Genomic DNA, 25,322 nt, shown 5'->3' with positions numbered 1-25,322 from the left:
ATAACTTGATACTTGGAACTTGTGTTTTTTTTTTAAATATTATGTTACCCAGATAATATTCCTAAAACAACCCATAGTCAGCTATAATAACTGGACATTGACCAAATGGCTTACATAGGCTCCACTTAGATGGGGCTACCTGAGAATCTCTTTATCTTTATATCCTCGGAGTAAAAAAAGGTGGATAAAAACCTCAGTTTTTAATTGCACTGCTCTCCAAAACACCAGCTCGCTGCAGTTTATTCCTGGTGTAAAAGGAGTCGGACCAGGTGAGGCGTGCTTTGTGTGGTATTTTAGTCTGCTTGGGATGAATGCAGACGTCCCCTTCTCTCTAAACTATTCTCTTTTCAGAGCCGGCAGCCCCTTGCTGAGTTGGTCGCAATCATTGTTTCTCTGCAGCATTAACCACATTCCAGAGAGGCGCAGCGCATCCTGTCTACATCCTCGCATTCCTCTTACGCGAACGAGTCCCCCGTGTAAAACGGCGTTTTATTCAGATTATCGCCTGTTTACCAAACCCAGATTGATGTACAACGGATATTTATGGCGTATCCAATTATCAGGCTTACTTTAATTTCCTATATATCCACCGTGAGCGAAACTAGAGGGAAAACCAACAGGGAGAAATTCCTCCGCGCAGCGCGCCATTGACTGTAAAGACCTTTCAACTTAACAAAAACTGAAGTTGACAAACGTATCCCTGTCGGCAGGAACTGTGAGAAAGAGTTTTATTTTTTGCTCCGCGAAAGGAGGCACGGCAGAGGAAGACGATGCGGCACACGGTGGAGGTTTCTGAGTACGTCGGAGGTTTTCTGTAAATGAGCGACGGCTGTACCGCGGCGGGTTTTTTTGTTTTGATTTCCATGTGAAATGCAATTAGTGCTCCGCGGTGCTCGCTAGTTTGGCTCGCGGAGCGGAGCCCACTCTGAACTTGTTTCTCGCCTCAGGAGCAACAACATGGAGCACTACCAGGACGATTTGGGACTCCGGGCCAGCAAACTGATGGAGGACCTTTCCCTGTACGACGCGTACAAAGACGGGATGTACAACGCGAGGAGGGACCTGGTGATTAACCCCGATTTGGACTTTTCGGCTCCGGCGATAGTGGAGCACAAGAGCAAGCCGGTGAACGGCACGTCTGCGCTTCACCAGCAGCATCACACCGTGGAGAATTTCACGCCTGGGAATAAAGTGTACAACGCGGCTCCGGTGCGCCCCGTGAACTGCAGCCGGACCGTGCCCGTGGATTTCTGTGCCCCTCAAAGAGACGCGGCGTACGCCGAGGAGGGCTGCTGCACCAAGTCCGAGGTGGCTCTGCCGTGCTACACGGGCGCCTCCGAGAGGCACAGGAGGTACTCTCTGGAGGTGCAGGGCCACAGGTACAGCACCGGCTCCGCCTTCGATGGCGTGCCTCTCAACAAGCCGGCGGCGCTGCCCGGCAACAGGTGCAACAGCGTCTGCATCACCAGCAGCAGCCACCACGACGGGAGGTACAACGCCACAAGTCCCCGGTCCAGCTTGGCGTCGTCCCTGTCCTCGCAAGAACAGAGCAAGCATGCCAGCCCGAGGTCGAGCATCAGCAGCCCGCGCGCCAGTCTGGTGGTACCGGGTCAGGACCGGTATTCGAGCCCCAGGTCTAGTTTGGTGCACTGCGAGGGCACCGGCGTCCTCAGTCCAAGATCCAGCTATGCAAGCACGGCCAGCGACACGAGCAAGCACTCCAGCCCCCGGGCCAGCCTCAACAGCTGCGACTGCTGCAGCAAGCCCAGCAGCAACCGCACCAGCGGCATCAGCATGGGCTACGACCAGAGGCACACCAGCCCCAGGTCGAGCACGGCGAGCCAGTACTCCTTCACCACCAGCCCCAGATCCAGCTACTCTGATTCTCGGTACGGGCCCGTGGTCAACCACGATCTGGAGGGGGCGATTCTACACACAGCGCCTTTGGCGAGCCCGCGCTCGAGCATCTGCAGCCAGGACGGGAGCGCAAGACCGGGGACCGCCGCGAACTGCGTCGTGAGTCCGCGGTCCAGTATCTCCAGCCACAGCTCCAGAAGTTCCCGCAGCTCCAGGGGGTCTATGAGCACCTATCCGGATCTGCAGCTGCCCTCGCCGAGGTCATCGATGCTGGGCAGCAGTTTACACGAGGACACGTTGCTGCAGGAGTTCGGGGACTCCAACGGGATCCCGAGTCGCATCCACCTCCAGGGGCTCTCGGCGGTGCCAGAGCCCCTGCAGCAGTCTGCCCACGCGGGGGGCACTATGGAGATGGCCGCGGGGTTGCCTTCGTCCTTTAGTTACGGGGTGTGCTCGAAGACGGCTTCATCAAGCCAGAGGTTTAAGATCCCTTACCAGGTGACCCCCAGCAGAGAGAGTGGACCAAGCCAGGCGGAGAGGCGGCTGGAGGCGCTCACCTTGGAGCTGGAAAAGGAGTTAGAAATGCACATGAAAAAGGAATACTTTGGTAGGTAATATTCATTGCAATTGGGGTTTGTTTTCTTGTTTTGTTTGTTTTTAATAAAAACTTTCAAGTAGATAATATTATAAACAACAGCAGAACATGCAAACACACAACTGTGTTACTGGTACAGGGAAAGGATAGGGAAATCTATTTTTACTCACTTAGACCCAACATTAATTACAAGCATCCTCTTATCAGAGATTTAAGTTGGATGAGAGTTTTGGTTCTGCTGCCCTTTTAAAGCGCCTGAAAGTTAAGCAAATCAAAGTTGCATGGATCATTTTCTCCAATGTTTATGTACCACGCTCTTCAGGAAAAGCTCTTAAGTTTTGAATTCCTCATGAAACAGGCCGAGTTTGATTGAAATGGACTCATCTGGTCACATCAGCTTCGCTACAGAGCCAATGGGTTTCCATCAGCCTGTAAGTCTCTTCTCAGATGCCCGCGAAAAGGCGCTGATGCTCCGGCCCTGACTCCCCCACTACCCACACACACACACACACACACACACACACACACACACACACACACACACACACACACACACACTTTCCTTGCACACTTAAGCCCTCGCTGGTATCAGGTCAGATCCCTGCAACGTTGCTTCCAAAGAAAACCCTGCTGTGGGTTTTGGTCCCACATAGACAGAGCCCGTCTAGAATCCAAAACGGTGGCAGTTTTCAGCCGACAAGAGCAACGTTTTTATAACAGAGAGAACTCTCCATGGCAACCATTGAACAAATGATAGTATGAGCAGCGTGAAATGTTATGTTTAACTCACTCTGTATCACAGCACAGTTGAGTGCTCACAGAAATTGGAATTCAAAGAAATAGTGAAAAGTGTGTGACTGTGTAGGTGTGTGTGTGTGTGTGTGTGTGTGTGTGTGTGTGTGTGTGTGTGTGTGTGTGTGTGTGTGTGTGTGTGTGGAGTTACAAATTTGTGTTCTCCTCAACATGCATTTGTGACCTGCTAAAGCCACATTACCACTAACAGCTCCCTCTGTGACAGATAAGAGTGGCATTGCAGGGAAATACAAATTTCTGTCTTGGCAAAGCCAACATTTGCAGAGCGCTGCACCTCGCTGAATGGGACCCTCTGTTCGGCCAGCACAGTCACCCTTCGGTCATTGTGGGGTCTGGATGTGTTGGAAATGCCCCTTAACATCCTTTGATAGATAGATTGTGGCCAGTCATTTTGTGTGTGTGTGTGTGTGTGTGTGTGTGTGTGTGTGTGTGTGTGTGTCGATTTCAAGAATCGCTGTACATTTTTGTGACTCCGGACTGTGGGGCCAGATATATTTTGGTTTGCTAGTAATAACGGAGCCACAGAAAGCCTGCTGAGGAAGTTGCTGTCCACCTTTTGAATTAGCAGCCAGACAAATGGCTGCGGCCTGAGAACAGTGGAGTGTTTTATAGCCGGTGCACTTGCTCAGAGTGAGGCTGAGACAGCTGTTGATTTGTTCCAGAGAGGCAGGTGAGAGAGCAGGAAGATGGGAGATGGGGAAGAAATGAGGAAGACAGCAAGAGCGGGGGGTGGGGAGGGAGCGGGAGAGATAATGGAGAGAGAAAAGGGAGGGAGAGAGAAGAATGCAGTCAGACACTCCGAGCCCAATAGAGACAGCTCTGTTTCCGTAGCGACAGTGGAGAAATTGACTGCCGGGGCCTTTTTTTTTTTTTGGAGGGGGGGGTGTGACTGCCTGCCAGTGTCCCACACTGTGTCCCACACTGGCAGGCTCTGCTCTGCCGGCCGGCCCTTGTGTGGCCTGTGTTTGTTGTGATGAAGAAGGAGCTGTGAATCAACAGCTGGCCCGATACAGGCCTGCAATTGAAGCAGCGGAGGGAGGCCCACCCCTCTCCTCCCACCCCCCCACCACCAACACACCACCCGGCCCTGACTCCCCCGCGAAGCCCTTCATTAACCAGCCGGTGGGGAGTCGGGCAACACCAGACACTTGGCACACGATCTTGGCTGGCGGGCCAGACATAGTTGGTGGGGGTCAAGTCTGATCACCTGCCCAGAATTATAATGGCAGTAGTCATGCAACAGGCCTGATAAACACACACGCTGACTGACGGCACTCGAGCCCGCCCTCTGTATTTACTCTCCTTGCACAAATGGCAGCTAATGTAAGATTAGAGTCTTGTTTTTTTTTTAAGTGTTACTCTACGTTTTTGAAGCTTCCAAGTGAAGACTTCTCCTGAAATGATGAAATCTCCAGGCTTTTATGCTTTGAACGCTATCTGCTTCCCTTTTTTCCTTATTGCAAATTTTCAAAAGTAAAATACTGCGATCTTTCACATTGTCGTATCAGTTCGATTTCTGTAAACAGGTAGTTATCAAATCAAATGCCAGCTCCAGACTCCCTCAACAGACCACAACATTACCCACAAGGCACCAGAGAAGTCGTTCTTCCAATGTCTGAAACTCTAAATATGGGATGACGCACCGTAGACATGATGGGAAGTTAATTGCTTTGTTCTTTTCAAGGCTGCACCCGTGAGCAAGTGTTTGCTTTCAATACACAGTGCATCTCTTACAGCTCTCTCCTGTTCCTCTGTCGGCTCAAGCATCTTGTGTATGCTACATTGTCTGTGTTTACACAGTTTGTTGGGGCCCACATTGTGTTTTATCACATGGATTATGATTGCTTTTGTGCTGGACAGGCGCACAAAGCTGCTCTTGTGTGCAGTAAACTGAATCACTCTGGTAGGACATGAAGCGGTTTTAAAATATTTAGCAGCATCTGGTACAAATGCACAGTTGCACTGTAAGACGTCAAAGCCACGGCGAGTGATCGTTAACGCTTTCCCAAGTCTGGCGGTGCAAAAGCCTTGTGACAACTCACAGCACGTTCCGTGTTGTCTTTTTTAGTGACGGCAGATTATGTAGTTGTGTGTCTACACGGCACTATTACAGATTCCTTTTATTCTTATGTCGTCGCATAATCACTGCTATGTCATAGGGATGGCTTTCCTTCTGTTTGATCAACACGTCTCTCAGAAATAACATAATATTTGTTTTGTTTTTTTAATACGCATACTGACTCCTATTTCATTTCATCTCCAGACTCATCAGTCTGAGTTTGATGCTGAAAGGCCTTTCACAAGCGTCATAATAACACGGCCACACATTGAGCAGCGGCTGAAAAGATTGTCTCTTGATCTTAACAACATCCCTGCTCAAAGGTGCAGGGATGTGTGTCTGCATCCAGTGATGCCAGTTTATTTTTAACCCCAGTTGAATGCACAACATCCTGTCCTTGCCACACGAACATGTTATGAAATGGGCACATGAGGGACTTGGCATCCTGTTTTCAATGAATGTGAAGAGTGTTTCAGAGATCCCCTCTCTAACTGTCCTGTGAACCACAACTCGTAACAACCTCATCTGCCTTGCCAACACACGCTGCATAGATTTAGTTGCAACCAGAGAGGATAAAGTAATAGAGATCAATCAAGATGGCTTTATAAATAAATCAGAATCAAAGCCAAAGAGCCATGTCTTTAAATGCATGGCCATAGATTCCTTCTGTGGCTGCTTAACTCTCTCGATGCTCGGATAATTGTGCTTAAGAGCAGACACACAATGACATGAGATTTAACAACACACACTCCTGCTCCAGACAGATTTATGTCGTGCTTGCAGTGACTTCAGACAGATGTGTATCTGGAGTCGGTTGTACCTGGTGGGTCGGTGGAAGTGGCCGGTGTCTCGATGGCCACATTGTGTTGTTATTGCAGGCGGGAGGACAAAACACAAAGAACAAAGCAGCGACTAACACTTGCGTCGCCAAGTGTAATCTGAGTTAGTATTAGTCACACAAAAAGACTCGACACATCTCACTCCAGCCACATGCAATCACCGTTTGCGTTCATAACCAGTGGAACATGAGTACATCCAAGGAAGCAGGTCCGTGTCGTCCATTGTTGTCGTTGCAAATAAGCAGAGGAGGAAGTGTGTTGCCCCGATGCAGAAAACAGAAAAGACATCTTCAGGCGTAACACTGACTCATATAGGTTAATTCTCCCCTATTTATACATTATAATACCATATGAATAGGCTGTTAATCAGTAATATGTGAATTACAAATGGGTTGTATTTTTAACTATGGGTTAAGTATGAGGTACGATTGGAGAGCTTTCATAGAGTTGTGTTTTACAAAACGGATCATTTTAATGTTTCAGAGTGCCTGCGCTGCGGAATATGAAGTTAAGTTTAATATAAGAAAGGCATTGGGAGGAATGCCTCATTAACACTCGGTGACTGCTATCTGATCACTGTGCAGCGTGTTTAATTTACTGGGAGCAAATGTTCAGTGTGTGGAAGAGTTTCTTGTAAAAAGAAAAAAAGAGGGCATTTTTATTTACAGTCATGGCCTGATTGAGTCTATACAAAGGTTTCCTATTCACAAAGTGGCCTTATTTTCCCGTGAGCACCAGTGATGAATAAGAAACCTATGCTGAACCAGACACAGCCAGGAGGCAAATCAGGAATGACAGAAATTATGTGCAACAGTAAATGCTATTCATTATCGACAACTATGGTGAGCTGGCTTCCCGCTTCACTGGCAGATTTGGTGAATGCTTCTACTTCAACTGCCTTTGACCGTGGGCTGATAAATCCAATGTGTTTATCAGGAGGAATACTTACTTTTACTGGCCGTGAGAGATTTCCCCGAGAAGTTTTCTCATCTTTGAAGAGGGAGTTTATGGAGGCAAAAAAAATGAAATGTTGCAGCACGCATACAGATACCTTTTTGTTTCCTTCTTCTGACCATCAGTGAATTTCAATTTTGGAGAAATGACTCAGCCAGTCAAGCTTATTTCAAGTTTATCTTGATGTGGTGAGTTCAGGTTCCGCCCGGAAATGCCAATATTTGACTTTGATTCAGATTAATTCATTTGTGCAAACACTTGAGTTTGAAAAGGGAAGACATGTAACCTTTGGGTGTCCTTTATCTGTTTCCTACAATGCCACAGATTGCACCGGTGCTGTTATGAAAGGGAAATGATTGCGTCAGACAGGCAGGGAATTCTAGCAAATAACGTCCACGAAAGTGTGTCCTTGCACCAAATTCCAAAGAGTTATGGAGTTATGTATTTATTTCTTAGATAAATCCCTGTTGGGATCTTGTGTCCTGTAGGCACTGTGACCCTGGACTCACCCCTCCCAAGCTTTGACCCTGCCCTCCCTGAGGAATGTGACCCCAGTGGAGGTCGTCTTGTGCGTGAGAGTTTGGAGATCGTTAGTCTGCTGCCGCGTCCAAATAGTTTAAAGCCACAGGTTTTTTTTTATCCCCCTATCTTTTCACTTAAGGTCATAATACTCTTGTGTACCTTCGGATAGCTGGGCGTTTCCTCTCAGGGTTGGTCAGTGGTCAAATTAGCCGTTACTACAATATTCAATTGTACAGTTTTTAAAGGCTTTGAACATTTGTTATTTCATTTTTGTTTTAACAGTTATGTTTATTTTACATGAAATATTTTCTCACTGGTCCGAAGGGGGCGGGCTCTCTACCGTGCACCAATCACAGTTGGCAGCATTTGACTCATAATCTGATTTCAGTAGTTGGAGCTGTTTGTTGATGTTGCTAGCATTGCCTGTCAAATCTGATCAAACACACCCACGCTATCCCGATGACGCTGATGGGCTGAAATTTTATCTCTCAATGAATAATGACTATTAATGCTGTCTCATAAAAAAAAATCTTCAGAGTTAATGTGTTTTCATTATGATCTTTTTTTAAAATATTTAAAGACCACTTTACTAACTTTTTGGTCGATCAGTAATGCGCTGAGGGAGTTTGGACTTCTGACCTACTGTGAGTGTTTTTAAAATCCTGTTAAGAACTCCAAACATAGTAGAGGAATCTTCATCTAACAGAGTGTACATTTATATTCAGGAAACTGTTTTATAGCACGTTAAAAAGAAGGAGCAATATACTTTTAAAAGTCCATTCAAGGGTGGTGCATTTTCTTCAGTACATCATTGACCCTGCATGCTCCCGGCAACGAGGAAAAGCTCACAAAGTCGTTGGAGCTCCTCGTTCCTGGTTGCCCTTCCTGACAATCCCCTCCCATCCTCTCTGCACATTCGAACACAATCACAAGCTCGGCATGATGTAATGCATAGAAATGACGCTGGGAAGTGGATCTTTTTGAGCAATGTCACTCGTGAGTTCATAATCCCAACCGGAAATATTTGGAGTGTTTCCATAAAACAGGTAAAAGTCTCATGAAGACAAAGAGCTTTTGGATGATTCACCAGGAGGTTTTCTTTCGCGTCGAATACTCTTGTTGCATACACGCTCAGGATACATAACATCGGCTAACCGACCGTGTGTCTCTTCACAGGTATCTGTGTCAAATGTGGGAAAGGTGTGTATGGAGCCAGCCAAGCCTGCCAGGCCATGGGGAACCTGTATCACACAAACTGCTTCACCTGCTGCTCCTGTGGTAAGTAAAACCTCCAGTCACTTTAGTGGAATAACCGTGCAAAAAAAAAAGCTAGTGCATCATAGGGTTTGCCTTTTGGTGACGTGTCATTTATTTTGTATATATTAGGTCTAAGTTCCACAAATCCTTTTAAAGTACATAAAATATTGGTTTACATTCTGGCAAATTAGCACTATTAAGTGTTTTTGGATGAGCTGTAGCAGTTCGGTTCTTGTCTGCAGTGTGCCCATGGATGTAAAGACAAATATCAGGGTGACTTTGATCGTGAGGGAAATCTACAATCACAGTGATTCTCAGGCGAGTTTTTGAGTTATAAAGAGCGCTGTTTCTCAATGAATTCTAAGCAGATTTTTGAACGTTCATTGCCGGTGGACATCGGAGATTAGTAAAGTGTAAATCAGATTGGGTCTAGAAATGTGCATCAGATGTGTGTGTTCAGGTTTGACTAAAAAATGACACGAAGAAGCAGTGTTTGAAGTCCTGTTGTGCAAATTGCAATAATTGGGCGCCAAGTGTTTAAAAGCACCTTAATTGTCTCCATGAGCTGTGTGTGCTGCTGCAGCTGTAACTTCTGTCCGTCTGGAGAAAGCGGACCAAACTACTGCAACCCCCTCTTGTGTCATCTTCCACAGTGTCATTGCCTCACATCTCTCCTTCCATGCAACTCTTCTGTCCACATCCTTGATTTCACCTGCAGAGCTCTGATTCGCGGGTTGCTTCAACAGCCAAGCTGTGATGGGAAAGCGCAGCACCACACTATTGAATCAGAGATGCGGACGATGATTTGAGCTCTGGCTACTCGGGTTCATGGTTGATTTGACGCTTCATGCCTTTGTTCTCTGCAGGTGAAAGGAGACAAGTGATGTTGTGTTTACGCCATAGAAACCTCCCACGTCAGTTCAGTCGTTTTCAGTAACCACAGACATGAGTCGGGAAGAAAATGTGTGCTGCTGATGCTTCAGTCTCCTGGATCCCCACCTTACTGCAGATTTCTGTTTTCCTTCATAGAAGCTCGCTCTAAGCCTCAGCTGCTGCTGGCTCTGCTGAAAAATGATCATTAGTATCACCAGCTTTCTGTCAGAGGAGGTGTTATGGTCGGGAATCAAAACATCTGCTGTCTCAAAAAAAAAGGACCCTCAGGCCTGCAGTCTGCTCAGCGGAATAACAGGGCAGCTGATAATGCCGCAAAGAAATAGAAAAACTGACATTATTTGGTCTTTAACACTGTAATTAAATCTGTTCTTGAGCTGTGTGTGTGTGTGTGTGTGTGAGTGTGTGTGTGTGTGTGTGTGTGTGTGTGTGTGTGTGTGTGTGTGTTTTTGGACGCCCCTGTCATCCGACTCCAGCCCTCCTCTCTTGTTTCCCGGGGAAACAAGAGGAAGATGTCGGGAGAGAGCTTTTTAGCCAGGTTGCTTCCATTCATATGTGTACTATACATGGACACTGATCCTCCGCCCCACCCCCTCCGGCCCTGGAAGAACTGCCTATAATTTACATGTAACCAAAGCCACATACTTTCCGATTTATTGTGTGTCTGAAGAAAGAGGGGCCAGATGCTGAGTGTCCAGTTGCTGAAGTTGTGGGTTTTGCCGTAGAAAAGTAGCCTCTGACCTGGCCGACTTGTGTTTTCACAGTCCGGATTGTGTTTTAGGGCTTATTGTAGAGTCATCTGCTCGTTGCACTCAGAAAACTGATTCTAGTGATCAAATGAAACAAAGACACAGATCTTAACAAATATAATTGCGAGATGACCAGATTATTTTTCCTGAAGACTGAAAATACTCTCAGAGAATGACTGAATAGCTATTTGCGTTGGGCCAAACCACAGACGGCTCCTGAGATAATTATTGTGGCATTTACTGGAGAGGTTCCGTCCACGATGAGTTAACAAGGTGTTTTGTGAGCTCGGCACCGATCGTCCTTGATAGCTCCGCGGCCCATCCTGCCTCTCAAGATGGTTTATCGGCAACATAAACTCTGTGATGCATCGTTTGACCTCATGTGAATGGGAAATGTTTTCTTTTTAGCAGTGTTGTGAAGGCCTGAGAAGTTTAGTTTAAAAGTGCCTGCACTTGTCATAACACAAGCCAGTGATTTAACAGGAGCTGCGTTTTTATGTGCCTGTTTGTTTTTTTTGGTTTCGCTCTCTTCTTCTTTTGTTTTGTTTTTTTTCTTGAGTAGGGTCCTCATGGAGTCTGGAGATCCAGAGTGAGGCCGAGTTTGCTGAGACATTGCTCACTGGTAGCCTTGGGCTTTGTTTAACCATGCATAATTGAGCCCTCCTCTTGGCTTACTCCCATGGTTGCACCCTTTTTTCATGAAATGGCCAAGAATGCAAACTACCCCCCTCCACTTCAGCCGGCCTTCCCTGGAGGACCTCAATCAGACAGTCACAAAGTGTACCAGACCTGCTTATCAGAGGGGGCAGGCCTGGCATGGGCTCACGTTAAACTGCAGATGCACGGAGAAGTGCATGCACACACGTTCAGACAAGTGGACTTGTTTTTTTTTTGCGTTCTGGGGTCAGTTCAGTTTGGATTTTCCCTCTTAAGAATTACATTAAATTTCTATCTTTGTCTTTTGTACATTTGTACGAGCACATGTTTGCCGAAAAGTGCATCTGCAGAGCCACACTTTAATGCATGTTCTCCCGACTATAATTGTGCTCCTCTGCACCTTTTAATTGTAGCAGGACGAGTTGCCCTTTTCCCCAATTTGCCACTAAATATATATTTTTTACTCAAAAATACACTTTACCTGAGGTGAATATAGATTCCCGCGTGAGTGTGAGGCAGAGTGCTTTCTCTGGATAGAATGAAGAAAAGAAAAACACGTTGCTTCGGGCTGGATGAGCAGACGGTCGGCCGCAGGGCTGGTGACTCATCGGTGTGTTACAGTAATTCATACGGCCTTTGAAAGAACTGGCAGAGGAGAGCTGAAGGGCTTGCATTTCTCAAATTATTCGCCACCACCAGTTGCACCTCCCAGGCAGCAGAAATCAACAAAGGGCACGTTGGTTTCTTTGTCATTTATCCTTGATAGTCATACAGCATGTTTACACTAAGGTAATCTTAAAGACTGTGGAAGCTGTCATATGAACAACTTGAAGTTCATCTCTCATAGGCAGATATTCTTTATAGATGTAACATGTATTGATAAAAGACACAGCAGTCTGGAGTTATTCAAGTCAGTAGCTTGTTAGAGACAAACCAGCATTCTCATTAGCAGCAGGCCAGTGAGCCAACAGCTAACGAGTGTGCAGATGTATTTTATTTTTGACGCCCTCGATTTAACCTTTGGGGCCTGGTTGGAGTCGCGGCTGCACAGTTGAGATCCTCCTTTTCTTCTAATGAACAACGGGCAGACTGGATGCTGCCAGACATTTTGCACCGAGGACCTGTGTCATTAACACGTTATAACATCGCCCTCAATTTGAGCCGCAGCCAAAAATTATTTATTTTCACCACTAATTTTCAAAAGTACAAGATTTACACAAATATTTATCTCTTATCAAGAGCCCAAAACAATTAAAGCGTTGTTGTTATCCGTTAGCAGAGATGCGTGGGTTGAAGTCAGCCACAGTTTTTCACGGATGGCCTATTTAGCACACAAATCATCGTGTTTACCTCATCTTTACTCCTCTAGTGGAAAATATTGTTCTATATAAGCAGAAATTTCACAGTTAAATCTGCCTCCAAAAGCACTCGGACCACATAATAAAAATATATTGATGATATTCACTTTTTCTGTCTAGTTGAGACACACACACACGGACTCATCCCTCTGCTCCACATCTCTTCGTTATTTAGCACAATTGTAGACATGTTAGACATGAAGTACACCTGCGGAGGAAAGTCCAGTTGTACTTCAGAGCTGTCTCTCATTGCTGGAGTGTTTTTGGGGGGGTTTTAGTATCGCAGTATATGCCTCAAGGGGTGTGTCAGCAGTTACTTGGTGATATTTTATCAACTGCATAATTCACGGTGGATGGTGTACTCGCTGCTGCCTGTGGTTTGCCTTCAAAGATGCTCTGAAGTTGTGTCGAGATTGCAGGCCTGCGCAGGCTCACCACAACATGGTACTTAAATAAAAAATTTAAAAACTGTTTGAAGCTCCATTTGTGAGCAAATCGCCATATCTAGTGAGGACACTTACGTTAACCACTTGGCGGAAGTGACAGACGCAAATCTGCTCACGGCACCCGCAAAATTAAGGTGGGAATGATGTATGCAAATCTGCTCGCGATACCCTCAAAACTAAAACTTCTTGCCCTCTTTTTGTCTCTTGTTTAGCCCTTTCTCCAACCCATGTGGAAACTGTGACACCTACATAATCGCGACAGGAGCATATAAATAAATAAATAAACGGAAAGCTGGCGAAAGGGCTCCTCTTCCGCTACGTAGCCACGATGGCGCCCGTTTAGTGCGAGTAGTGTCCATCGCTTTACTCTGCATTTTTGGACCGTTTGCAGTGCTTTCAGTGCACTGAAGTCTGCAGGTTTTGTCAGTGTGGCGCTCGAAGCACTGAAAGTCAGTGCTCGAAGTGCGCAAGTGTTCGGTAGTAGACACGGCCAGAGAGACTGAGAAGAGCAAGAGAAATTGTTCGGTTTATTGTAGGTGACAAAGTGACGCAGCCATGGATGGCTTATGCCTGCTTTGGAGTGGCCATGTCGACATGCCATGAGCTCTTTCAGTGTGAACGCATGCCGGCTCTGACGGGAGCCTCAGAAGCCGTTACACATTCTGACTAATCAAGGTCCAAACTTCAGCAACACTTGTAGTGTACAGAACAACTTTATCGTCAGACCAATAAAATTGATTGCACAGCCAGAATCATATATGTGATTGCTTGTATGTTTTCGGCGGCCAGCACCTACTTTAAGTCATCGTCAGAGATTCAATAAACCTGCCGGCTTCATTGCTCTGTTTATTTTTTTTTCTTTCTTTTTTTAAAGCATCACTTCTCCAAGCAGAGATTACAACTATAACCCTGAGAGCTACAAAATAATTCCAGGTCAAGATGAGCATTGCTTGAAAACGATAAAAGCATGCCATGCATTTCACAAAGAGGAACAGTTATCTCATGTTGAGACACAACAGCAACCATATGACCAATAGGAAGTTGACACATACTTCTCCATGGAATGTGGCCTGACATGACCTTTGTTGAGCAGCATTTGCACATTTTTGATGTTTCAAAAGTGCTTGATTGACATCCGTCTGACCCTCTGATTATTTGTGTTTCACTCAGGCTGCATAAAAATAATTCCAGTCACATATATTAATGGACTGGTAACCCGACCTTGGCCAGAACCATAATTATTATTATGGTGCCCAAAACATTGGATTGAGAGCAGTTGTTGGTGGCCGTTTGGGATAAAGTGATGCCCATTGGTCAGGGCAGGCAAGTCCCACGTTTTTTTTGGGAAGCACATTCACTAGACTGATCTCGGCTTAAAGGGGACAAAAGAAAAGCAATGCAAAGCCCTCTGTGGACACCAGTACATGTTGCTGGTTTATTCGTGGAAACCAGTGCGTTCCACTTTCTTATGTGAGATGGTTTAACACGTCTGCAACATGAAGAACTTCAGCTGAATAACACCAATGCAACACACATCAGTCCTCTTTCACCGGACCAGCGCGCGTTCCCATGGCAACACCATTAATCATAATGCATTAGCAAAATGAACTCTGATTCCTAACTAAACAAAAATGACAAGCAACTGCTGCAAGGAGCGCAGAGGTCAGGGACACAATGCTGTGAGCAGCTATGAGGAGTCATAATTATGTCACTATTAATCGTGTTGCTTTTCATAGGGTTCAGGGTTTTTTTAAAGGCCATTTAAGTTTCAGTAGCTGCTCAATGGGAATTTGTATTTTTACAGCATCAACATTAAAATGTAAAACCTGTACTTTTATAATATATATTCACAATCTGTAGAATGACATTTTGTTTTCAACCCATTTATAATTTCCACTATGTCTATCTTGATTTGGCTCTGATCTTATGTTCATAAAAGTTACTTTTTGATCTCACATTGTGCAGTTAAGTTTGGATTGCATCCATTTCCATTTAGTGTTAAAGAGGTTTGGGATTTAGTAGTAACTTGTAATCGGAGCTGCCGTTTATCACTTTATAGCGCTGTGAGGATGTCCGGGCTCTCGGCAGCGCTGTCTGGTGACAAAAGGCCAGAGGAGAGAGAGAGAGAGAGGGAGGGGAGAGAGAGAGGCAGAGGCAGGCATGGAGCCCCCCCCCCCCCCCCCCCCTCCCCTCTCTTTTTGCTGCGGCGAGGGGAGCGGGCAGAGAGCGGGTGTTGGAGAGGTGTGGGGGGTTGAATGGGACCAGCTAGTGACCTCAGACAGAAAGAATGTCCCCGTTTGCTCAGTCGGCCCGCTCCCCTAGCAGCGCTCCACACAGTCATCAGCGCTGGGGCCTTTGTGTTCACCTTCCAGACCCCAAAACTCCAGAGCAGAGGCCACAGACGAGCACACAGCAACATCTCGCAGCCCCCGCTGCTGCACTGTTCGCCATAATCTCACTGTTTCTGTAAGTTTAGCCTCTCCAACGTCTGGGCTTTGAAGACTGTGTCTCTCAAGAGTTGCTTCACATGGAGTTCTTCCTCAGTCCCGCTTTTCTCTTTGCCTCCACGCTACCAAAATGCTAATTGCTCCTCAGTCTCAAAGTCTTAAAAGTCTCACCTATTGTGTGGACAGCATTCCTCGGCTGCTGCAGCCATTTATGTGGGTGTTAATGTATTGCCATCTCCCAGCATTGTGACACCGGGTGTGTGTGTGAAATACAGCGATTGCATACATTTTCAGTGTTGAAAAGCGGGAAGGGGGGCACGTCTTTCCCATGCTGAAACACCCATAAAATCAGTGGTGGCTCGGGACGACAATTAAATCTGACTAATCCAGCAGATTTATGAGATCCGTGCGCTTCGTCTGCCAGGCTCGGGTGAAGTCATCACGCTGCCAGAGAGACACCGCTGCTGTTAAATGAATTTGAATGGGCGAGCTGTGAGGGGTGCATGGCAGGGGGCTGCAGAAGCCAGCCCCACAGCAGAATTTCCTTTTAGGTTGGATTCAGACTTGGATTCTTATGAATAAAGACTCACCCAGAGGAATTCAGCCCTCATACTCGGAGCTTGAAGCTCGATATGCTGAACCCGGGCCCGCTGGGGCGTGGGCATGTTTCTGTGGATGTGTTAGCAAGGTGCAGGGCTGCTACTGTTGATGGGATTCAGGATATTTGAAATCACCAAAGTGATGTTTCAATTCAAAGTACCTTTATCAGTCTAACCTGCCACCAAGCCAACGGTAGCAGCAAAAGATTGGTTGTGTATCTCGAGGAATGACAAATTGATATATTTCGGTGTGCTATTCGATTTATTGCTTCAGCTCGGTGCGTGTGTCAAAGTTAGGGACATCCTCCCTCCAGCCTGCTATTCTTGGTCTGTCTGTTAACGGGGCACAATGGCAGGGAAAGGGAGGAGGACAGATTTTTCGGGTGGAGGTTTGAAAGCAGTCTGCTGTATTGATTGTGTATGGCTTGTGAACGAAATCCTGTTGGGATCAACGCTCAAAGTAATTAAACTGAGGCAAAGGCTGGATGTCGATTACCTTCAGCCGGACATCTGCTCTGCACTGACCTTCTGTTGAGGTTGTGAAGTGGAGAGATTAAGGAAGAGGCATACCGTATAACATGTGTATCAGAAATAGTGTCAAAATGACGTTCGGAGAGCTAATCTATAATCTATTCATCTATCAGTTGAGTGTGCCTTTTAATATGCAGCCAAAACGGCAGCTAATTAGGATCCAAGCGACTGACGTAGTCAGTCCGAGTGGACCCTATTGTTGTTCTACTTTTTTGGACTCTCCGGCTATCTGTCCCCTTAAAAGTGAGCATTGTCAAGATGGCTTACTATTGGCCAATGGAGCAAATCTACACTTTGAAGTTCACCAAAGGATTAATGGAAATAACGATAGGCCCAAGCGCGGAAAAACATCCCTGAACCAAAGTGAATAAAATGGCTGTCCACATACTTTATGCCATCTATCTGCTGCAGCAGATATGCTAAACTCTTCTTGAATATGAAGATTTCTCAGTTTTTTTTCTTTGTTTTTAGGACGGAGACTGCGAGGGAAAGCCTTCTACAACGTCAACGGGAAGGTCTACTGTGAAGAGGATTTCCTGGTGAGTCGCCTGTGTGTCCATGATTATTGATTTAGCTCTGTGATGATCAGCTGGTGGCACCGTATCATGGCCTCATAGTGGGGTGACAGACGGTTGGGCGGAGCAGAGAGAGGGATTAGGATCTCAGGCTACATTTCTGCAGATCTCCAGAGGAAACGGACATGGCAGCTGTAATTAGGAGTTCTGCACCACCCCTCCAATTCACACTAATTTCCCCAAAATTTCCCCAAGGAGCTCAATTACCCCACAAGCTGCTCCTCAGCGCCTACAATTAAGAGAGGACGGCGACAGCTGTAGCGCTCAGAGCTCCTGGTCAGATCAGTCCATCTGCTTCAGGTTAACAGGACAGACACGGGGCCTGCTTTCATGGAATCGCTGTAATGATGCATTTATTGTCAATTTATTTTTTATTGGTCATTACGTTTTGTAGCTGTATGCGATTGGTTATTAAAACCAAGGGTGGTAAAATCAGGGATTGATTTCTAAACATGAAGGAAGGAGCTTACAAAAGGTTCCTGTGACATAAATGTTAAAAAAACGCTTTCGAATCCAAACAACCTCACAACATTGTCAGTACTTCCTGTTTATAGGCAGCTTCCCCATACAGTTTAGCTTGCTAATCTGTTGAGGAAATACTAAAATTCCTGTTTTGCCCCTCACAATCACTGCCCGTCAGTGATAAACTGATGCTTGAAGTCAGATGACGGGATGAGTCTAATTAAGACTGGACTAGACTGGCTCATCGCCCCCCCGGGGGTGTCTCAAGGGATGAAGGAAGGTGGTGGCAGATGGTAGATCTGTGGTGGAGATGTCAGGGCAAGGGGCTGCCTGCCCATTACCACCTCCCACCTTCACCTGGTAGCCACATCTCCTCTACTTCTACACAGTTAAATGGATGCATTTAACTGTGTGAATATAATGGAGGGCTTTGAGGAAAAAACAGCAGTAAAAGAAAGATTAAAAAACCCATTCGGGCCGCAACCGGTCACAGCTATCTGACAAACATGTCAGCTGAGAGACAAAAGGATTCTGAAGGAAATCTTTTCCACGTTCTCTTAAAGAGCGCAGCAGCACCCTCTATAGATGGGTCCTGGACCGAAACATGTTCATGCATCAGGTGTGAAGCTGTCCCACTGATCGGATGGCCAACAGAAAATTCCCTAAAATGTACTGTCGAAGATAATACGCCCTGTGTCTTGTCTTACAGTACTCTGGTTTCCAGCAGACGGCCGACAAGTGTTTCGTGTGTGGTCACCTCATCATGGAGATGGTAGGAGTTCTATCTTACAGAGCATGTCGAGCATTAATGAGTGAATGTATAATATTTTAAACCTTCCAAGCAAAGTTACTACGATATTGTGCAGACATAAAATCTCAGTTTTCTCTCTTATTTACTACAAAGCCTTGTCGAGTTAAGAAATGTCTGTAATGGCAGCCCATCATTTGTTACTTGGCATCACTCCCAAGTCTTACCCTTATCCCCTGTGTGCGTGTGTGCGCACGCGTGTGTGTGTGTTTGTGTGCATGCGTGTGTATATGTTTTCTGTTTGTGTGGGCGTCTAGATCCTCCAGGCGCTGGGCAAGTCCTACCATCCTGGCTGTTTCCGCTGCGTGGTGTGTAAAGAGGGTCTAGATGGAGTGCCTTTCACCGTAGACGTTGAGAACAACATCTACTGTGTCAAGGACTACCACACGTAAGGAGAGCAGCTCTCGGCTCTGCACCCTGATAAGATGGGATAACTGCATTACAGAATACTCTTCTGAGATTTCCTAACGAGCACAAAATGTAAAATGGGGAAATAGCAGTTTGTCACAAAATGTATGATTACAATAAGTGCTGCACGGTATTAGTGGACTTCGAGAGCTTGATTAAGAGGCTACATCTGTGGAAAACGTTTTGCTTAGGAAACATTGGTTGGATGAATATGAATGGTGAACAAGACGTAGTCCGTGTTTCCAGGCCGGCCGGTCGGGTGGGTTGTCGTCGTCCCTGCAGACCCCTGACGCACTGTGGACAGTCAGTCCCAGGATCAGGGGGTTGCTTCACACACAGGCAGCAAAACACTTAAGTCCACAGCCACAGAAGCGCAGAGGTGTGCTGTCGAGCTCAAGGAGCTGCGAGCCACCTTCGAGCCTTTTCAAGTTGATCGAGAGCCTGTTGCAGCGGGGACTAGCAGAGGTCCCAAAAGGGGATCCTCCAACACCGAGCCACCTTTCCTGACCCGCTGAGTTGAATCCAACAGGCGTGGTTACCCCACCCACTGAGGGGTGAAGAAGACATTCTCAGTTCATTAGGAAACTGTAGCGGGTCCACCACGACAATAGTTAATCGATTGGGAAACACTTATACAGTCGGGGAAAATGAGAATCGAGCTAGTTTGCCTTTTGTGTCGAGCAGGAAAATGTTTATAGGTATTAAGGATGTCAACTGATTTGCACTACACAGACACTGGAGACATTTTCAAGTCTGTAATTGTGGTCATCTCCTCCATGGCAGGGTGTTTGCTCCCAAGTGTGCCTCCTGCAACCAGCCCATCCTCCCAGCCCAGGTAAGCAGGATCTAAAATCAGTTGGAACACGTCCTACATATCTGTTCGGCTTGACTAACCAAACGCCCAACGCTATCTATGAAGACACATGCTGGAGCTGCAGAGATCAAGCCTGAGACCTGCTGGTTATCTTTAATGAGGCTCGAGTCTGACCGTGTTTGTCTCACCAGGGCTCCGAGGAAACCATCCGGGTCGTTTCTATGGACAAGGACTACCATGTGGAGTGTTACCACTGTGAGGTGAGATGCTCCTTCTGCCTGCACCCTCTCCTCACACACACTCACACATAGTCACACACATGTATGAGTAAGAGCAGTATACCATGCAAGTGATTTAAGCATCATTATGTGTGATTCGACATGTTCAGGCTGAAACACGCAGAATATATTTAAACACACACACACACACACACACACACACCTGATGGTGCATGGACTGATTCACAGACATAATGCACCTGTGTAACAGCTGCGAATCTTGGGACGAGACAGACTCCAGACTTGTTTTATGCTGGCGAGCATGAACCACCGTTGCGGTTGTTGTGAATGAATGAGACACACACACACACACACACACACACACACACACACACACACACACACACCGACAGACGGATACCAACCCAAGGTTACAGCTCAACATTGTGACTCATTGACGAAGCACATTCCAGCGCTGAGCCCTGAACTCAGCTGGGGACTTGTTGCTCAAACCGGACTTGTGAAATCCCAGTCATTGCGTGAATTAAAACTCTGTCAGATGATTTGCGGTTCAAGTGTGACAGGAGGGGTTTAGTGAAACAAAGGCATATTTTACTCCACCCCGCAGTGATTCAGCATTTCTTTCTGAACTGTAAATACTGAATTGATAAGGACGGATAAGACGGATGCCTCTGACTGGCTGACATCCCGCTTGGATCGGAGCATTATGTAAGCAGCGGGTAATGATTCAGCCGAGTTGTGGACAGGGGGACTCGTGGACAGAGGAAGGGCAAAGTCCAGAGCTGAATCATCCAAGAGATTGTACATTTATTACAAGAAATAATGTTGTATTTATTTTTTGCAAACATTTTTGAAGGAGACACAGCAATACTGATTCCCACACGTTAAACTCATTTATAATACATTTTCAGCTTATCCAGAGTCCTTATTCCTGTCTGACGTGTACAGAATTCCCAACTCAGGTTTAATGTGTGTATATGCATTTATAAATGTATGGAATCTGCTTTGTTTCTTAACGTGTGTGCCAACACAGACATTAAAAGGAAATACGCAAAGAATACACAAGGCAGGCAGCCGTATGGGAGGAGCACTCGACTGGATCCTTTCAGAATCTGAATACGGGTACACCGTCTGTGAAGGGAACTACTTCAATCAGAGCTTTGCCTTCGGGCTCAGTACTCTTTCATGCTAGGAAACATCCAGTGGAACAGCCGCATGACTGAAGTCACAATGCCGATGCATCACTCTGTCCGGCACCTCATTGAACCCTCACCCTCTATGCCAAGACCCAACAGCTCACTCTCAATGGTTACAGCGCTCGTGTAAAAACCCAATGTGTGTAAAGACGGTAAATGCAGCAATTCAGCTGGCGTGAACTCAAAGGAAGAGTTCAGTGTTTCGGTAAGAATGTTAATTCTCTCGCGCTGAGGCAGGTAAGCTTCGCACAAAGATTGGAAACGGAAAGAAACATCTGGGAGATAGGCCAGTTATCGATCTCATCCAACCATAAGCCTTTTTTTCCAAAATACAAAACTATTCCCTCAAGTAGATTTAGTATCACAAAAGCATGCACACATTTAGTTATTAAGTGTCTGTTCATGTTTGTTCATGTCTTTACTCTCTCAGGACTGTGGCCTCCAGCTAAACGACGAAGAGGGCCACCGCTGTTATCCACTGGAAGGGCACCTGCTTTGCCACGGCTGCCACATCCACCGGCTTCAGTCGCAGGTTCCTGCCCACCTGCCCCCCAGCTACCCCCTCCATGTCACGGAGCTGTGAGGGGGAGGAGGGCGTGAAGCAACCGTCGCCCTGCCTCCCAGGTGATCCGAGAAATAAAAAAAGGTCTGCTCCCCCTCCAGCAGCTCCAGGGAAGTCTCTGTGTGGCCACCCGAGCTACTGCCCCTGTCCTCAACTGGACGGCCAGGCCGTGGACTAACACACTCTGTGCAGCTCCCACCACAAGCCATGCTGTCACATGACGGTGCTGAGAGAAAGAAAAAAGGGTTCCCCTCCTCTATCTGCGGTCTTTTCCTCCCCCCATTCCCTTGGGTGCCTAGCCCTGAAAGCCAACGCCGCAGCTCACCCAGAGGCCCCTGCTGACGTCACACAGCCTGACCCCAACGCATTCATCAAAGAGAGGGTGCTTTGGACTGGAGGAGAGGACACAAACTTGTCTCTCGCCATGCTTTCCCCTTTTTTTTTCAATTTCCATGTTTTTCATTCCTGTGCTCTGACTGAAGCGGGTCAATTCTGTAGCGCCGTCACGACTGAGAACTCTTTTGATGTCGGCGTCAGAGAGGCCGAGGAGCGAGCGACTACATTCCCATTGCTGGCTGGACGGGACAGACCCCAGGGCGGACATGCTGTGCCTTCAGAGCGGGCTCTATCTCCGTGCAGCTCCTAACACTGAATTGGAGTCCTGCTAAAAGGCTATGCAAAAGACACCCATCATCACGAGACTGGGCCGTGAGGAGAAAAAACTATTAGCTCATCTCTCGTCACCCTGCAGCACCCCGAAATAACAGATGCACCGTAGCACCACAGGAAAGAACCGACTGACATTCCACTTAGAAGTCTTAGACGAGACCTCTAGAGATTCACAAGCAGTGTCTTAATTAATGATTATATTATGACGGAAAAAGAAAATTTTAGATGCACATAGAATGTCTTTTATATATGAATATATATATTTTGCAACTGTTTTCCACATAAGATCCTAGATGTAGATTCTCTCTCTTTTTTTTTTTCCATTGCTGCACTCGCGATGGAATATAGAGGTGAAACGCAGTCGGAAGCCTCCGGAAGATTTTGTGTCTGTTCAGGACACGGAGCCTCTTCATGTCTCTCACTGGGACACAGATCCACTGGCTTTGTAGGATCAAACAGTATTTGCCTTCAATTATTTATTTCCACTTTGAGTACCAAATGACCAAAAGAAAAAGTACCTAAATCAAGTTTTTGGCAACACATGTATGCCTTATAAACTTTGCATATCCCCTTTTCTTTTCTTTTTTTCTGAGAACTGTAAACCGCTGCAACACACACTAACAATCAGACATGTCTGCGTAGATTCAATTTCACCATCTTTGGTTAAGCTGCAGGTTACAGTGCATTTATTGTTAATATAAGTAACTAAAAAGTGAAAGTGAATTGCAAAACCATTCATTATAGATCTTGATCACGCTGTACATTTGTATTAAGTTTGATGCCGGCACTCTCATGGCCTTAAATGATGCAGTAATTTAAGTGTTCCTATGTAATGCCATGTATTCATTCTTAATTCTCAAAAAAAGTAATAATGCATTTATGGACCTTTTTAGACATTTCAGACCTTCTGTCAAGGGTTCCAGTATTTTTGCCAAGTTGTCACATAGAGCTGGAGGATTAAGATTTAAACCTAATCTTAAAATCTGAGCGTTTAGCTAGAAATGGGTCTTTAAATGCTGAGATTTAGGCCCTGTGCAACACTCTGCGTCCATCGTAGAAACCAAATCTCAGCTCAGCTCAGCACAGAAAAAAGGGAAACCATGAAAAGCCATTGAGGAACTTTGATTGGAAAGAATATGGCCAAACTGTATGTTAAGAACATAATAGAAAGTGCTAGTTTTAGGACAAAGAGAAAACATGTTTTCTGACACCTGACAGTCTGCATGTGGCCCATCTGGTACTCGAAGAGGAATACAAGTAATTGAATGATTTATTTGCTAAATTCCTTTTGCCCGACACTGTTTCCTGGAAAGCTTTCCAGACACTGTTCATTGAGAGCACAGTGCGTTACTACAAGGAACCGCATGCCTTAAGACGGAATAGGTATGTTTGTGTGTCTCGCTTCGGTTTGTTAGGCAGTCTGCCGTCGTGTTGTGGGAGGACGTCCCTGAAAACCCGGAGCTGCTGGTCACACCCGCTTTTTTCCGGGAGTCCGCTCCATGTTTCCCTTGCTGGTTGTGTGTGTGTGTGTGTTTGTTTGTGTGTGTCTTTGTGTGTGTGTGTGTGTGTGTGTGTGTGTGTGCGTGTGTGTGTGTGTGTGTGTGCTCGTGGCAGGGCCATGGCTCACACACATCACTGTGTTTGCAAGGCAGCGCCGCCACCAACACAATGACCTGCTCTCTCTCTGTTAGTGAAGACCACGTTATACCTCCCTCCAGATGTTTGAGTCTAATTCTTGGTGTTTGTTTGAGCATCTGTCCAGCACCATGCCAGTGTTGTGTTCCACTTGCTGATATGTCTTCCTCCGACGTCAGCAAACTCTACCTATCTAGTTTTCACAGAATAAAACAACCACCAAGTATTATGTGCAAACACTGGTCGCTAATCATACTGCATTACTGTACAAGCAGGTCTGAATAAATACTACTGAATGTGTCAAAAACACAGACTGAAGGCCGGGGTCAGCACGAGCAGAAAGTGCTTTCTAATGTAACCTGATGTAATTAGATTTATGATTAGTGTTGTATATTTGTAAAAGCAGAAACGAAAAGGACTGTGTATGTGAGACATTCCCAGTGTCATTTGATTAACCTCAATTTTGCTTGAGGGTTCTGGTCAAGTAGTGTGTGCTATACTTGAAGAATGAGGCTTTTTTAAATTGTATTTTATTTTTTACTTGTCTGCACATTATCAACCCCCAAGAAAAACTTTACAAGATCTGAGTGTATCCCCTTTAAAGAGAATTAATTCACCCTTTTAAAAGTACTACTTGAGTTTCTATTGCATAGCACACAGCTAGTTACCCTGTACATAAAGAGGCTAGTTTTGTATTTTATTTTTCTGTCAAAAAATCACTTGGAAAGAGAAGACTTCTTCTCCCACTGGTAGTTCCAACAAGCACATCTGTCACACATCTTTTGTATCTCTAAGTGTTTTGATTACCTAGATGGTTCATAAAAAAGGAAACTAGATCTATTTATCTAAACATGAAAAAAAAAGTCTAAAGTTATTTAATGTATTAAAAATCGGGACGTATCATTTAACTGTAGATGACATAATCTGCTTTTTCAATAAAGTGGTTTTGTAGCTAACTGCAAAAAAAGGTCTGTTTTTATTCACTTTTATTTTGCTGTTTGTTGTTTTTATTGGTTAATCTAGTTTTTGAAATCTTTAAGTGCAAAAGTGCCCATTATAAAATCCTGCTGACATCTTTTATGAATGGTTTTCAGCTAGTGAAGTAATTTGGAGTTTTGCATGTATAAAGTGATCTGTTCACTGGCAGTAAAAGGCATTGAGTAAGAGGGAGCCAAAGCGATGGTAAAAATAAAGTCAAAGGCCAGGGGTACAGCAGGAACATGTGGAGACGAGTCCAGACCAGTTTGACCACAAGAACAGTAAATGGTTTTCCCACGGCTGGCTGGTTTCTAAGTGCTTGGGATGTTGATGAGAATCAGATGGAGATCTCACGCTGTTGTTAAAGTCATATCCCATCTCCTCCACTCACTCTAATTGCAC

At 45.8% G+C, this 25,322-nt stretch overlaps 1 protein-coding gene across 1 annotated transcript; it reads left to right on the top strand.

Moving 5' to 3' along the window:
• The first annotated feature begins 690 nt into the window (after positions 1-690).
• Positions 691-24,845, top strand: wtip (WT1 interacting protein). Its single transcript, XM_068579031.1, has 8 exons — positions 691-2,464; positions 8,816-8,917; positions 17,046-17,113; positions 18,321-18,383; positions 18,677-18,807; positions 19,611-19,662; positions 19,833-19,901; positions 21,507-24,845. Exons 1-8 carry the CDS (start codon positions 958-960, stop codon positions 21,657-21,659), a joined length of 2,145 nt encoding a protein of 714 aa, XP_068435132.1. The 5' UTR covers positions 691-957; the 3' UTR covers positions 21,660-24,845.
• Positions 24,846-25,322: the final 477 nt, after the last annotated feature.

Source organism: Clinocottus analis, unplaced genomic scaffold (assembly GCF_023055335.1).
Source record: "Clinocottus analis isolate CAN_PGR_092001 unplaced genomic scaffold, fCliAna1.0.p SCAF_1, whole genome shotgun sequence".
Lineage (NCBI taxonomy): Eukaryota > Metazoa > Chordata > Actinopteri > Perciformes > Cottidae > Clinocottus > Clinocottus analis.
This window is presented reverse-complemented; position numbering and strand designations above follow the sequence as displayed.